At 40.0% G+C, this 17,145-nt stretch overlaps 1 protein-coding gene and 1 long non-coding RNA gene across 2 annotated transcripts; both read right to left on the reverse strand.

Annotated features, from left to right (window-relative positions):
• Positions 1 to 366: 366 nt before the first annotated feature.
• Positions 367 to 5,269, reverse strand: LOC129172469 (uncharacterized). Its single transcript, XR_008567023.1, has 3 exons — positions 5,210 to 5,269; positions 3,305 to 3,368; positions 367 to 501 (listed from the first exon to the last, which is right to left on the reverse strand). It is a non-coding gene; the product is annotated as an uncharacterized LOC129172469 (long non-coding RNA).
• Positions 5,270 to 5,783: 514 nt separating this feature from the next.
• gtf2a1 (general transcription factor IIA, 1) lies at positions 5,784 to 17,145 on the reverse strand. Its single transcript, XM_054760984.1, has 10 exons — positions 14,861 to 17,145; positions 11,822 to 11,923; positions 11,020 to 11,221; positions 10,462 to 10,526; positions 10,250 to 10,325; positions 10,046 to 10,170; positions 9,860 to 9,964; positions 9,129 to 9,413; positions 8,978 to 9,067; positions 5,784 to 7,745 (listed from the first exon to the last, which is right to left on the reverse strand). Exons 1-10 carry the CDS (start codon positions 14,888 to 14,890, stop codon positions 7,638 to 7,640), a joined length of 1,188 nt encoding a protein of 395 aa, XP_054616959.1. The 5' UTR covers positions 14,891 to 17,145; the 3' UTR covers positions 5,784 to 7,637.

A 17,145-nucleotide genomic window follows, 5' to 3' on the forward strand; every position in this document is an offset into this window, starting at 1 on the left:
TTACAACTTTTCCTAGTGGTAGGACTTTGTAAAATTTGAACTTATATTTAAAATATAATGTTAAAAATTCTAAAGTAAAGCCCCTCCACTTTGCGCTTTGAATTTCATGGCTTCACTCTATCACACTTTGTCAAAAATATATTAATTGATAAATTATGTTGATTGTGGTTGAATACGGCCTATTATTAGTAAAAAAAAATATGCATATTGAAGCAAATTTCTGCAGATTTCCTGCCTGAATTAAGCATTTTCAAGCATAAAAATGCTCAGAGGCATGATATGTAGTATTCTACAGTAGGTGTCAGTAATGTTCGGTGAGACACACAAGCACCAGACATGATCACCAGAGCAAAAAGCTTTTATTTTGGTTTTTAATTATCATCTCACAACAGGCACAATAATCCCTAACACGGGCTACTGTTGCGGCCATAACCCATGCCAAGATGAAATTCATCTCTGAGCCCCTGACGTCACTTCCTGTCCGCTCGCCACTCAGCTCCCCTAACACCACAACACATTTATAGCAAAACACATGAATGAGCACAAGTCTTATTTATGTCTTGGATGACTTATTTTCTGTTATTATGTCTGCTATATTGGTTAATACGAGTGTAAAGGTGACTATAGGGTTGTCATTTCATGTATTAGAGGGCTCTAATAATGTTAAAAGACATATTTAGAGGGCCGTAAACAGGTTTTCTATGCTCTAACTAAAAAAAACAAAAAACGATTCGATTTATAAATAAGGAATCCTACTTTGTGGAAATTCACTCATCACGGTCGGGTCTGGAACCAATTAACCACAATAAAGGAGGGATTACTGTACTAAAATATTTCTTCTTGTGTAGCAATACTCAGTATATTGTATATATAATATATTACTGGAAATGTGTTGTAGAAATTAAAAAAATATATATATTTTTTAAGTCTGAGGCTGAAAATGTTAATGTCGATGTTTATTATGATAACGTATGTTTGTTTACTGTTTGTTTATGCCCATAGGCTTATTGGTATAGAAAATGGATGGATGGATGTTTATACTCAATTTATTGTAGCCTATTCTTGAAAAACAAGTAAGCGATTGTTCTTTGCTTGTGTTCCATGACATCCCACTACCTTTAGAAATTTGTACACTGATGCTGAAAACAGTTTGCATAGTTTGGTCTCCCTAGAAGAGCATGTGATCCAATTACACAACTAAACTCGGGGCTGTATTATTGAGTATTAGCAATTTACTACAAATTACACACAGGTATGACAACCACAAATATCTTCTGTCTGAGTCTCTCCTTTGGAATGTCATGGTTGTTTTTCTTGTGTTTTTTTTCCATCCTCTTACGGAAACAAGTGACTTAAACAATCAGCAGAGTTTTGCCTTCACCGGGAGCGATTTAAGCAAATAATGGACACACACACACACACACACACACACACGCGTGAGCTGCTTGTGTGATAGTAAGCTATTACAAGTCAAAGGAGACCGTCTCCCGACAATGGCAGACTAACATCTGGTTAGCATTTCATCTGCAAGGTGACTTTTTTTTTTTTTTTTTAAAGGAAAAATGCTCCAATTTCCTGGAAAGGTGGATGCTTTTAGATCTTCTGGAATTTGGATAATTCATGAGGATTCTCAGAGGATTCTCCGACACTTTGGTTTAAAGTGGACTTGGGGGAAAAAAATACTGTAAAATGGAAATTTGTCACTGTTGCACTGAAGTCCTGTAGGGGGCAGTGTCGTTCACTGAAAATTGTGTGCTCTTTTTTTTCCACTGCAGCGCCATCTGTTGGACCTGGTGAGTCACTGCCCCAAATAACCCCCAATGCATGTGGACTCCAGCTCACCTATGACCCGAATGAGGCCATGAGGCAATGAGGCCAAATTGATGCTTTGCATTAACGAGGGGATGTGATACTCCAGATTTTGATATCAGTCCAACACCAAGTAAGAACACGGCCTGTATCACTGATACTGATACTTTTTACTTTTCAAAATATTTTTTTCAAAGATCATGAAATTATTTTGTAGATTTGCCTTTAGTTTGTTGATTATGATTACAATCAGAACTGGGAGTTCGTACCACCCTAAAATGTCCAAAACAAAATGGCTGACTTCCTGTTGCTTTTTGCTCTGCTTCAACTCTTCATATAAAGTAGATTAGCAAGCTGGGCTGTGGCTACCGCAACATTACCCAGCATACCTTGCGGGTTGTCAATGCGTGTATAATTTTGCATTTACAGCCGTCCCTCGTTTGCCACGGTAAATTGGTTCCAGACCTGACCACAATAAGTGAATTTCCACGAAGTAGGATTCAATATGAATAAACTGAATATTTTTGACTTTCAAAATACGGGTTTTACCACCCCCGAAGACAAAAAAAATAACACCCCTATCGTCACTTTTACACTCCAATTATTCTTTGTTTACACCACACTACGCAGGCTACGGAATCACTACAGGGCCATAAGAGACAGCCGCCACTAGCATAGCAAGCTACAGAGCTAACACACTCCAATTTACTTATCCTAATCTTATGAAAGTGTTTCAAATGAAGTGGAGAAGAAATACAAAAGGAAGAAGCCAAAATCTTACCACTTCCACACAAAACTGGAGAAGTTTTTTCACCGTATCATGTCGGACATGCCATGTCTGACTCCATGTAATGTAATATAACACCATAATGTAGCGAGGGGCGACTGTATGTTCACGTGAAAGCCTTACTTTTTAATACCTGCAAAGCTCATGTGGCGCAGTTGTGTTGTGTGTTCCATTTGCGTCGACTTGATGCCCCGGTTTTGCTCACACCGCAAATTAGATATGACTTTGCGTGGATGACCTCCTGTGTGTGCTGTGTTAGCAGAGTCTTTGCTGGCTAATCGCCGCAAAAAAAAAATAAAAGAGCACTTCTTTAAAGCCACAATAAACTAACACAGTGTTGGTCGTCCTCTATGACAGAGGATAGCAAATAGCAAGACAAAGCATAGCCGCCACCTTAAGAAGTATTAATAGATGACAGATTAATAGATGACCAGTTGAGAAACGCCGGTTTAGAGTTTGTAAAATAGCATTTTGCTGGCTTTTTACGGGTGCGACCCCATAATTAGCGGGGATCGACTGTATGCAAATATATTTTTACAAGACAAAGTCATAAAGTCATCAAAGAAAAATAAATCACAATTTCATGAGATTGTGTGACATTTGAATACGACAAGAAGCTCCACTTCTTCCAATACTCATTCCCGGTTGAACTGAGCAAATGTAAACATGTAACTTGTTAGGTATGTCCGAATAAAAAATAAACCATACCGTGAATCCCGCGATGATGGGGTGAGAACTGCACTATGGAGGTCTTCAACACCGGATTAGGTTGCTGCAGTCAACCATAGAGAGAAACAATCAGCATCAGAAGATTTACTACACAGTACTAGCATTTTTCTCAGTTCTTGTTCCTGGAAACATCAAATTCCTGCATTGATGACGTCATTCCCTGTGCTATTCCATGGGCCGGCAGGCACGGACGGCACTCTTGTGAGGGTCAAGTTGCTGCCTCTCACTAGAAAGCTCTAGAAAGTGGAGGAGCTGCTAAAACAAACCACTAAGCTACAAGGCAAGGAGAAACATCAAGTTCTTCGACTCTTTAACCTGGCACTGGGAGATGCATGAACAAAAAAAAAATGTATACCGCTACATGGAATTCTGCACATCTGAGAGAGGCTCACCCAGACTAGCCAGGTGAGTGTGAAGAGGACCAGCTCAGGAGAAGGAGTCTCATTTAGCAGCCTGAATAATGAGGCTTTGTGATAAAACACAACACAATACAGCAAAACTGCAGCAAAGTTCCTGATTCAGATGTAATCCCAGACAGCAGCACACCTACAGGGAATGATTACCCGCAAGGAATTACGCACGGGGGGCAGGGGAGGAATTAGGAAGAAAAGGAGGACCACAAACCTCCAGACGCTGGATTAGTTGGTCAGAAAAGTGGATTTGAAGGCAGCTTGGAGTCGATCCTACCTCCAAAAACATATTTTCAGTGCAAGGATTACTTGTATTTATAGCCCAGGATTAGGGGCTGTGCCATTTGGCAAAAAAATCATGAATACCAATTTTCTTGCTTATAATTGAGATCAATCTTATATGGGATGATTTTTAAGTTTTTATTAAATGCATTTTTTTGTATTATTGTTTTATTATCATTTCTGTCCGAAATTTCCCCTCATTGTCTTGTTCTGTTTTAAAGAATGTTCTTTCTGCCGTTCTTCATGAAAGGTCCCGGAAGGGCAGTCGAAGGGGACTTTCTTCACAGGAATGAATAGAAAGACTAAAAATAATCCAAGTCAAACGCACGACACCCTTGCTCACTCCACAATACATTCATGCACGTAATGAAGACAAGTCAAAAGAAAGGTTTATAATGCGAGGCTCGTCACCAGGGAAGTGGAGCTAACTCGCTCTGGCCAGTGTCGCAGTTTTATGTCAGCGGTTGTCTGTGATGCAGCTCTGTGTGTGAATATATTTTTTTTTAAATGCCGATCTTTAAAAACTGGATTGTGCCAGTGTCTGTTGTGCCAGTGTCAGTTTTTTTCTCCAACAATACGTCTAGATTATTAAAGGCAAAACTGCATTATAAGCAAAATGATACACAATATGTGTTAATGTTTTACAGCAGCAGATGATCCTGACCAATGTCAAATCGGTTATGTATGACAATTGTGCACAAATGTCAATCATTTTAAACTTCTGGCACAATAATTTAAGTGGAAGCTAATAGAGGTGTACCACCAAATGAACATGAAGAGGCACGACACAGCTAGCATTACTCCAAAGTACATGTAGTTTGCTCTCATTACTGGAGACAAACGACCACAAACATAAAGTTACAGCAGTAAAAGTACGTTCACAACATCTTCACGCACTTAGAGATTGTCTTGCCAAGGGTTACCCCGTTAGCTACTGTCCAAATGACGTTTTTCACTTGTCTGCTGCGATATAGCACCATGCTAGACGCCACATTGAGCGGGTTGGCGTATCCGCCATATTGGATGTGAACATCGCGAAGTGCCTTTCTACACGTCATTTAAGTTAATACCTTTGATTCACCCATTCACACACACGCACTAATGTATTTTGGGAAATAAATAGGCATATAAACATGTATATTCTGTTTGAAAAATGTTATAATGGCCAAATACAGTTTTTCCCCAGTCTTACCTGTGAAAGGTAATTCCAATAAGTCTGGCTTGGACTGTAAACCGGTTGGATCGATTCCATTCAGCACATGAATGAAGCCTTTCCTCTGGTCGCGCTTGCCACATCCAATATGGCGGCGACGTGCGTACGGGCGGGCGCTGCCAAGTAAAACTAAAACGTAATAACTTACCATAGGGTAGTAACAAAGACAGTAACAACAAATGAAAGAAGTCATTAAAAAAACGAAAATATTTAAAACAAATTTTAAAATAAAACTAAAAAAAACAACAACACTGACATCTACTGGATGAACAAAGAATAAAACCAGTATTGCATATAAATGAACTTGACGGACATAATTACACGCTTTAAAGTTATAGATTTGCAAGTGACTAGTGAATGAGATGTGTGTTCTGCAAAATTAAAAGCCAAAACATGGGCCTATTTTTTGACAGTAAAAGGAAAAATGGGCTGGTTTTCCCCACATTTTTTGTCAAATAAGTCACAATTATAGACATGGCGTGTTAACATTGGTATATTTGGGCACACATTTGCAACCAGATTTTCTTTTAAAGGATATGCATTCTTATTCCCAATTGTCCAAATCCCCTGTAGATGAACATTTTAAATGTAGCATACAATGTTAACCTTTGAATATATGCACTATATACAAATTATCCAAAAGTTCAGTCTGGATTTTCAGTCATGTTTAAATTGGTCAAAAAGCCATGTTTTTCAAATTCAATTGTGTGGTTACCCAGGAATACAAGGTCAAAAATGAATAAAATGTAATAAAAACTCATTTTAAAAGGCATTCACAGTACAAGCTTCCGACTTTGGTTGCAAATTTAATTTATAAAAAAAGATTTATTGAACAATACATGATCTCAACAGCGATTAGAAGTGACGACAGAGTAAAGAGAAAACATTTCTCATAGACATCCTCTTTAAAAGATCACCCTCGTTTTGTGGGAATACAAGAAAAGCAAAAAAGGCACAAACATTGAAGTATGTGGAACAACTATGATCTCTTATGAGCCATTATCCACACACAGCTACTGAAGTCATCCTGGGATCAATCATCTATGAAGGACTACTTCAATGACTTGACATTGGTTTTGGCTGAGGGGCGCTTTGCGAGCGTGAACAGCTTCGGTTTGAAAAGCAGAAAGACATCAAATGAAATAAGAACATGTTAAATGACATTTTACTTTAAGGTTGTATTCATTGTATAAAAATATGTGGCGCACACCAACTAACAGGTGGACACAGCAGCCCCCCCCCCCCAAAAGGTAATTTATTTCAAATTTCTGCAACAGGGGCACTAAAAACATCAGGATAAACACACACTCCTTTCCTTCTCACCTAGAAAACACCCTTGTCTAAAAGCCCAGACTAAAACACACAAGATGATTTGGAACAATGAAGAGCTTTGTTGAGCCAACAGAAAAAAGGAACACTTATTTGATTGTAAGAGCACAGTTTGGTGCGGCTCGAAAAAAAAGTAGATGACAAATAGCTTTCATGAATAAATACAAAAAAGCTTCAATCTGTTTTTTTTTTTTCCTGGGGGGAGGGGGGGGGGTGCTCAGTGGTGCAATCAACAAATGCGTGAACTCTCATACACACACAGCGGCTATTAATTAACTTAACTGCTTTAAGCGCACACACGTTGATAAAATGACAGATGCCAAAAAGTAAATTTCACACTAAACCGATTTGTTCATTCTTCATTCCGAATTGCTGACTGGAACGGGGCTACAGACAGGCTGGCAGGGGAAAGAAAGAATAGGTGCAGAATCATTTTAAAATAATGCCTTTATACAGCTATAAAATAGTGTTGAGATTTAAGTCATTTTTTTAAACTTCTTTGTTAGAACCCTTCAATTTAAAAGAAAACGTTTAAAAGTACATAAAACGCTCCGGAGCACCATTTTCCAAAACTTGAGACACCAGAACAAAAAAAACAAAAAAAAGCGGGTGAGGCCAAAAAGTTGATTCTGGCAGAAGTGAAGGCAGCAATATTAAGTTTGGACTTGAGCGTAGACGAGTTGAACCGGTCTACCATCTACAGTGCATGACAGGGTTCGAATTAACGACCTCTAGCCTGGAAGCCGGTCGGGTCACTCTGGTCCTCTTAACGCCTGCATGGTGTGAAATGTGGGGAAACAGCTCGGGATTGAGGCTGAGAAACAAAAAGAAGGGCAGGCTTTCCCTTTCGCTGTCGGTTTCTCATCCTGCAAGGCTGGCTCGCCGAGTGCTACCGGCGAGACCCAGGTTTACGGTACCTCACAGTCCTTTTGGGGGTTGTCAGAGTTCTCTTACGACTCCCGACATGTCCCAAAATCAAATCCAGTCACAGGATATGGAAGGATATTGATATTGTCTGTTAACTGGACTGGAGGAGTAACAGAAATCCTGCTCCTGTTGCTTGGCTTTTTTGTCTTCCTCACCATTCGGCGTCCCCGATGGCTTTGGAGAAGACGTAGTCTCTCCCGTTCAGGTTCATGATGCCGTCTTTTAGGTGGAATTTCCATTTGTTCTTACTTCTGTGAATCTGAGGGGCAAGTGAAGAGTAGGGTTGGGTATCATTTGCATATTAATGTGATTATCGGCGCCAAAATGGTACTTTTAAAAAAGGTGCTGGTGCCTAAACAGTGACCCAACAGAGACTTATAAAAAGGAACACATACAAAAATTTGTAAAATGCCTTTTGCTTTTTACGGTTGTTTTTTTTGACAGAAAAGGGACAGAATAGTAATTTAAATTCTTTAACAACAGGATATAGTGTATAATAACATAACACAATGGAACCTTGGTTAGCGTCATGAACGTCCGATTCTAACCAAAACGTACTCGAACAAAATCAAGAAATAATGTAAATCCAATTAATCAGTGCCATCGCTAGCTTGCTTGCTAACTTGTAAATCAATCTTCGGTTCATCTGCAGCAATGTTTTAACAAGGATACAAAAACGCTATAGTACAGAGTGAAATACAGTATGCATGAGTTTTGATAATGAAACGTGGTGTCCAAGTTGCCACATTTTGTCTTTGTCGATGACGTCTTCAAAAAAGGTAAAAGTAACCTCAAATGTTCATTTATCCCTTTCATTGATCATTGATATGCATTTAGAATTCTTTTATGCATGTAAAACTATAAAAACATGTTTTGTGTTAACATTTTTGAGACTTGCAGACTTTTAAGTAAAGACAGCTGATGGCATCATAAACGGGCGATAGAGCTGACTTTCGGTTCCTGTTTCCACCTATTAGCAAGCTAATGTTGCTGCTATCTAAAACTGCATGAAGAACACAGCTGGCCTCACACACTAGATTAATACAGCAACAAGATACGTGCCATATTGTACACTCACCGGAAAAAGTACACACAAGAAAACATTTGACAGAAATTTGATGTTGATCGAAACACTAACCTGGGCGTACTTACAAGATGTTAATTGCACAATATCACCTTCAAGTACTTGTTGCAGGTGGCCGAGTATGCATCTTTTGAGGTTAGTACAACCAAACCAAACAGACATTTTACTTAAAGCTTAGTCTGTGCAGGTTGAAAAACTAACGTCGACAGTAACACCGCCACGAAAGTTGACTCAGTGGTACCGATACCTCATTTTTGTCTTATTTTAGTGTCACTCTTAGCACCAAAACAAGGCACTGATATCTTCTTAGCTTTTCGGTTCGGTTACAATCGTTTTTTGTCTGCTATGGTACCAAGCTTTGGTATGCATCCTCTGTGAAGAGAGTTGGCAATGCGGGGATATCTCACCTTGTCATACTGGCACACTACTACATTCTCTGTGTCAAACAGCTCCTGGTCCTCCGCGTCACTGACATCATCACCGCTGTTCAGTGGCTCCTAACAAGCAAACATAAACGTCAATGGCAATCAATGATTGAAATAATGGTGTTTCTCTCACCTCTTCCACCTGCCCATCTTCTCCCCCATCCTTGTCTTTCTCCTCCTCCTCATCTTCATCATACTCCTCTTCCTCGTCCTCGTCTTCATCTGAGGACGTGTCTCCGGCCCCGTCCACCTGCAGCATTATGGGTGGCTGCTGAGCCTGGGGTTGACCTGCCTGCTGTGGCTGGGGCTGCACTTGGGCCTGTGGTGCTGCTGTGCCCTGAGCCTGTTGGACCTGCTGGACCTGAGCTGCAGCCGCTGCCTGACCAGGCTGAGGCGCCATTGCAGTGGCCTGCATCACCTATGAGGGAAGGAGTACGAGAATGAGGCCCAGTGAGCTTCTGGTACAAAAGTGTGTGGAAGTCCTGTGCAATTAAAGGCTTCATTGTGCAACAGCGGCTCGCTGCTCCTCTTTCAAACTCTGGTGAAGCTTGACGTGTACCTCCCAAAAATTCTAACCTTGCGTCAGTGGCGACGCAGTCCACATGATTGGTTAGCCGTTTTAAAATTACATTATTTCTGTTTTTTTCTTCCTGCAAAAGTGACAAAACAAAATTTTAAAAAAATTAAATACTTAAAAAAATATTTCCCCCCTCGTTTACCAATAGGTTTTCTGTTCTTTAAATACTTCAATCATATTTAGTCTGTTGAATTTTCACATAAATGGGTAAAAATATTGTTTAAACCAAATGTCTGAACTGCAAAAAGACAAACAGACCATGAAATGTGGTGGAAGAGTGTGCTAACCTGTGCGTTGCCTGGGACTTTGTTTCCAGGAGCTAAGACAATCTGTGGCTGTTGGATGATGACTCCTGTTTGCTGAGACAAGCCTCCTTGTAGAGGAGCCAGGACCTGGACATGGTACATTGCAAAGAGTCAGCAGCAGTTGGAGTCAATGAGGGCAAAGTGGTTGCTGTTGAGCTGTAAACATACCTGCTGAATGACTGGGGCCTGCACAGATCCTGGTTGCATCTGCTGCTGCAAGAGGATGGGCTGCTGAGGCTGCTGAATGATGTACTGAGCCCCATTAGGTGCACGAACAACTTGCAGGAACTGACCTGAAGAATCACAGAGCCAAAAAATGATTTGTGATGGATTCCATTAGCATCAGCACACTTGACAAAGTGTGGGACGTACCTGAGCTTGTGATGAGCTGGGGATACGGCGTGACCCCTGTGGGCAGAGCAAGCGCTGCTTGTGTAGCTGCAGCACTCTAGAGGAGCAAACAATCATGAATATCACATGCACCAAAATCATACAATGGACCTGGCAGAACATCCTGTTTGAGCAGGGGGTGGGTGGGTGTGGGGGTTAACTATCCTACAACTTTTCAACACCTGCTCACTTACCATGCCTGTGGCAGTCATGTGCTGGAGGATCTTGGAATCTGGAACAAGAACTTGCTGCTGGGGGGCTGCAGAGAGAAACATGTCTAAACTATACCATTAGCCAATACAACACAGAACAATTCATGAATAACATTTAATTTTGTTGGCATTAAATCATATTAACCCAAAAGATAGTCCAAGTCATACACCAAGACACCAACCATTTAGCTAAGACAGGAACAGTTTATTTCTTTTGTTTAAAAAATGAAAAAGCTATTCTTTCTAAAACTTTCACGATTGACAAAAACAAATTATTGCAGACAGTTACTGTACAGAGCTCAACATTCATTTTCTTGGCCATGTTGCATGTTTGCCAATGTAGTTGTTGCCAGGCAGACTTTGCTAAATAAACAAAGTATACTGGCCAATTGAAGAATAAAATCAGTCACAACATTAGGTGTTAAGTGACACACATAGTACAGTATGACATGACATATTGGAAAGAAAGAAAAACAGTGCCATCTGCTGGCTATGGAGTCATTTAAGGATTCAAACCACTCCTAATTCCAGTGAACCAACCTTGCTGCTGCTGGGGAGACAGGATGACTTGCTGGGTCTGCGCTGGCTGGGAAACCTGCTGGACTTGTTGGACTTGCTGTTGCTGCTGTTGGTGTTGCTGTTGTTGCTGCTGCTGCTGTTGCTGAGCAGCCTGCAGGGCAGCCTGTTCCTCCGTGTGGAAGCCATCTACCGCCTTGGACTGCAACAGTTTGCTTTCCCATAGCTGCAACACACAATCCAGTGTGCTCGATAAAGAGTTATGGCTGTGTTATTTGGTAATATTTGATACAATTCCAGTGTTTCGCATACATTCATTTATGATGGCCCACCACAAATACATATGGACTGCCACAAATAGATTTGAAACTGTGGTTGCGGCAGAATAATGTGCTTATTTTGTGTTAGTTTAACTTATGCCCCCCCTCCCCAACAAGACTAGGTAAAAGTGATGTTAAAGGTTCAGTTGTTCATTCGTTATTTGCAATTATTTTTGCATAATTTTCTGCATGTAAAACTATAATTACTGTCTAGAAAACGTGTTTTGTGTAACATTTTTGGGTGTCTGGAACAGATTAATTGGATTTTTATGGCAAAATTTGCTTTGGTTTGCAAAGCACCACTGTATTTAGCAAATATTCAGACCCCACAAGGCTGTCTTAAAACAAACAAAAAAAACACTAGCGACCCATCTTATTGGATACTTTTGGAGACTGAATATGAACGCATGTATCGCTCTTCATAACGAGCAGCAGGTCCTGTGTCGTTTGTTAGTAAGATCTCATTCGTGTTACAGCATGCAGTGACAATACAGTACTTTTGTTACCGTTTTCAGCTCCAGAAGGACTTGTTCATCCACTCCCTCATCCAGGAACAATTCTCGTACCTCGTTAATCACATCCTCAATCACAGTCTTGTACAGTTTAGGCTACAAGGAAGCAAAAAAATATAAAATGGACCATTGATATACTCACTGAGCACAACATTCGGCATCCCTACAGCAAGGGTGTCCAAAGTGCGACCCAGGGGCCATTTGCAGCCAGCAGCTGTTTTTTTTCTTTTTTGGGCCTTGGCACATTCTAAAAATATAATTTAACAAGGAAACTAAGTCGTAATTTTACAAGATTACTGTAATTTTAGTAGCATAAAGTTGAAATATTAAGGGAAATTTTAAAACTTGCAATATAACAAACACACCAACTAAAGCTGTAATTTTGGGGAAATTAGGTTGCGAAAAAGGTTGTTATGTTCCAAGAATAAAGACAAAATATCATTGCAATAAAGTAAAAATAACAGAATTTACAAGAAAAAGTTGAAATGGTCTGAAAATTAAAAAAACAGCAGAAATGATAAAACACGTGCAATTTTACTAGAATAAAGTCACAATATTAACAGAAAAAAGTCATAACGAGAAAAAAGCTGCAATTTTACAAGAATAAACTTGTCATATCATGAGGAAAAATAACGTAATTTTTGTAGCGTTTAAATATTATAGAAAAACTTTTTTTTACAAGTCATAACATTTTGAGAAACAAACCAAAACAAAATAATGTTGCAATTTTCAGAAAATTAGGTTGGGGAATAAAGTTTGAATATTATAGGAATAAAGTCATAATATTACAAAAAGAAAATATACAAAGATTATTTAAGAAGAAAGTTGAAATATTTGGAAATATTTAAATTTTTTTTAAAAAAAACAGCAAAAATGCGAGGAAAAACAATGAAGCCTAAGTTCAGACTAACAGGTATTTTCACCTATATCACAAAGCTGAGATGCAGTTTTTCTTTAAATATACATAACTTCGTAGCATATCTACATGTGTTGGTTTACCAAATAATAAAAATGGGCCCTTGCATTCTTTCATTTTTCAATACGCGGCCCTCTGTGGAATAACTTTGGACACCCCAGACGTACAAAATACTCAACTTGTACAGATTGAAAATAAAACCTACACAAACTTTTCCATGTGTGTCAATTGCAAACTAACTTATCAGTGTTGCCAGACAAGTTTAGAAAATGTCATCAAAGAGTCCCTGACATGATTCATCAACTTTGTTTAAATGTGTTAGATATAGTTTTGTTCTGTATTGTACACTTGCTTCATTCAATATCACTCACATACTGTTAACATCCAGCAGCAACACAACATTTAGCATGACATACACCGCTTTAGTTGAAATGTGTTACGCAGAGGATGTCACTGCCGGACATGAGGCTGAGCTGCGAGGTAGTTTGTCATGGCTGGCGCCATGAACTATAAATATAATTTTTGTGAATTCAAACCTGAACAATGTAGAACATAATTACAAACAAAATATAACATTATGCGAATATTTACGTCAAGTTGATGAACCATGTCAAGGACCCTTTAATACAGCTTAATGAACTTAAGTAAAGCTTTAACCAGTCACATATCACATGAATTTACCAACTTATGTTGAATGTTATTTCCATGCATAAGAGTACTGGTGGTACTAGTTACACTGGAAAAAAATACAATAAAAACACATCAATGCTTATTACTGAGTTAATTACAAAATTTTGTGGGTGTAATTTGGTGATGTGGCACTGTACATCAGGCTTTTGGTCATGTTATTTTGTTGCACGAGGGCCTAGAAGGTAATGAGCACAGCTGCACACTACTGTAAACTCCAACCACGAGGATAAATAAACCATTGTACCACACGTCAGTATGACAATAGTAAGTGGATGCACATGCATTGTGTGGCCAACTCCACCCACAGAATAATGAATACGTGTCAGCCAAAAACACACCATAAATTACCACGTCCTCGTTAAACAGTTATCGACACTTTAAGACTCTACGGACGGTGACCATCACTGAACAAAAGCGTTAAAACAAGACGAGTACAACACAAGGGGCCGCCGCGTGGGATTGTCCCGATGCCCGCGACACAGACCTCGGCTCTCTCCTTCCCTCCCCCTCAGCCCGGGCTGCTCTTCCACTATTTAAAGCACCCTGGTGTTTATAAGCGGAGCCAGTGACGTAGCGTCGTGTAGCACCTTCCCATCCCCGGCCAGTCTATATTAGAGAGCCAAGATGGCGGTATAAAACCAGGCAGCCGAGCGGGAGGAGGACCAGAAGTGGAGCGCGAGAGGAAGGGAGACGTGGAAGCCATTTTACAGAGCGACTCGCGAATTCCACGTTTAATAAGTGTGTTGTCGATCAGTTATCGTATTTCTAGTCATTTTGAACTAGGTTGACTGGAATTATCTTTGGGAAGAAGGAATGCTGTTTTTTCCAAGATGGGGTTGGAAGTGGGGTTTTTTGGCGGGTTTGTTGCCTTCACGTCGTGGAATGGTGGACAATGATGATGCAGCATACGTGAACGTTGCCCCCTCGCGACTTTTACCTACTTTATTCCATCACAAAGAATCTTAAATTGTGCTTTGCGTACATAAAAAAATAACGCACGTAATGTCGGCCATTTTCCTCTTATCACCGCTCACCTCGTGTCCAACTGTCGACATAAACGCAATCGAAACGCCATAACATCAAGCACAACACGGGTGAATTCATTCTATCACATATCAGGAACGTCACAAATGCCAACGAACCACATTTTGACAACTACTCAAACTCGACACCACTTTGGAATGTGTATTAAAATATGTGGCAATGCACCTTTTCTCACCTATATTAACGTTATGTCTACCTGCTGTTCAATAGGAGTGACAAGACTAGAAACCTGAATCAAATGTCCTGTCGACTGATGCTAGTTTAATTTTGTGTTCCTGCATTGCAAAGTCAATGCTTGTGATTTAATTAACATCAAAACATGTTTTCGACAACTTCAGCCCCCATTTCCCCCCACGTTGACAATCCTTGAGATTGATCCTTACCACTGGGTTCGAGTTAGCCGAGCTCGCCATTATACGCGTAGTGTAAAAAACCACACGGAAATGGGCGAGAAATAAAGAGCCAAAAAGGACAAAAAACTGTTAAAACAACTGGGAACGGTACTTTAAAACAGCCGGCATCACTTTTGTAAATAAAACAGTTTTTGGCGGTCTTATTTACAATCCCGGGCTGCGAATCCCCAGCCGTCCTCCGTCCGCCGTTGTTCTGCTTTATATACTGAGCGAAGGAGCTGCGAGTGCGCGAGACATAGGGCAGGGTCAAGCCGGAAGTGTCGCGAGATTTCAAAGAGAAACGGCTGTATACGGCATGTTGGGAAATGAAGTTTAATTGTAACATTCAAACTAGGCTAAAAACCGTTGTACATATTTAAAGACATAGATTTGTGTTAGTTATTCGTATTGTTTTATTTTACTGTTTTTAATGTATTTTTGTTTTTCCTATTTGCCGCATGCCCATTAAAAAAAGGGCCACACTTTGTACACCCCTGCTCTACATTGTTTATAATGTACTCAAATAATGTGCCACGACTTCTCATGAATCCCAAGACACAATCAATTAATGCTTTATTTAATTTTATTTAACTTTATTTGAAGTTAATACAAAACAGGGCCAATTCAATTAAAGCTGCACTGGCAGCGTTGTGTAAGACAAAACAAGGTAACCAAATCATTACCTGTGAGCATACAGTTGCTTTATTTTGCTATGGCAAAATAAATTAAACCAAGTTCCGAATGTTGGAAATTATTTTTTTCCCAAAGCTATGTAACTATGTAAACTATGACATTAAAGTAGTAGTTTTATAGTAGTAGCTATATATATTATTATTAATATTATGACATTATGTGAATGATGTGATAAATGCATGCAATTTGACAACTATTATTAATATTTGTATGTTATATTATTTTATTATTTACTATTTTTATATTATATGCGGCACTCGAGCTTTTTGATGTAGTGACATATGGCTGCCACAAGAGGGTACTGCCACCTCGTGCTTGCGCTTCAGCACTGTAGTCTTCATGAGCACGCCAAACAACAAAACACACACAACGCACAATCCAGTCACTTTAGATTTGAGCTATTTCTCACTCACGCACACACACGCACTCACGCACGCACGCAACGGGGAGGTGTGAGCCCTATTCCGTTCATCTAATCATTCACATTCACTTGTCCTGATCACCGACGGGAGCTTTCCTTTAACGATCGAGCTTTTTGCAATAAACGAGGGCTGACAAGAAGAGAATGTTAGCTCCACTTCTGTCTCCATGGAAACTTGCCTCTCGTGGTCACTGTGTGGCTGTGGATGGTGTGTACAGGAACGTACAACACACTCTGCTTCTGCTGTTCTTTTAGCAGCGTTTCCTTCATCGACAAGGAAAAAGTTTTGCATAATTGTGTGTTTATATATTCGCAACGTAGGCCACCAGTGCACTTGAGCACACATATACGGTTAGTGTAGATTTTTAGGTTAGAATATGTGTAACTTCTTGTGTTATTCCTATGTGAGTTCTTCCATATTTGATTCCAGAAAGGAGATGGTATCCATTAATCCATTCTCTATACTGCTTAGGTATAATGTCAAGGGAATGCCGGAGCCTATCCCAGCTGAATTTGGGCGAGAGGTGGTGTACACTCCGAACTAGTCAGCAGTTAAACCTTTCACAGTCATATTCACAACTACGGCAAAAAATTGGACGATGGACGATTTAGAAAAAAGAAAATCCCCCCAAAAATTGTAATCTCAAGCCATGCTAACATGTGATCTAATTTCGAAATATCAATGATTTTTCCAAAAAAAACTTTTGACCAACACGGTTGGTTGGTTCTTGGCAAGAAACACATGAATCCTAGTCTCCGTTCAACCTAACACGCATGCTTTTGGACTGCGTAAACCGAGGCAAACTCCACACAGGAACGTTTCGGATTCACACCCTCAATCTCCTGTCTGTGAGGCCATCCACTCGGCCACCGTGGGACCGTCAAAAGATGACATTTAAGGCGCGTTTGAAGATCTCAAAAGAGCGCTTGTTGATACAACGGAGTCCCACTCTTAGTAACTGATGATGCCCTCTAAAGATCTTGTGAATGCACCCCCCCCCGTCCAGCCCCTTCGTTCTTGCTTTAGTTGCATAGCAACAAAGAAACTGCAAGCTCCAGTTGCGTTGATGGTGGGAGCGTGCAGCAACACACACAAGAGCCACTGGATCGAGATTAAGCCAGTCTCAGCTTCAATTATGAATGGACTTCCACTGACACGGCG

This window comes from Dunckerocampus dactyliophorus, chromosome 19 (genome assembly GCF_027744805.1).
Source record: "Dunckerocampus dactyliophorus isolate RoL2022-P2 chromosome 19, RoL_Ddac_1.1, whole genome shotgun sequence".
NCBI classification, from domain to species: Eukaryota; Metazoa; Chordata; class Actinopteri; order Syngnathiformes; family Syngnathidae; genus Dunckerocampus; species Dunckerocampus dactyliophorus.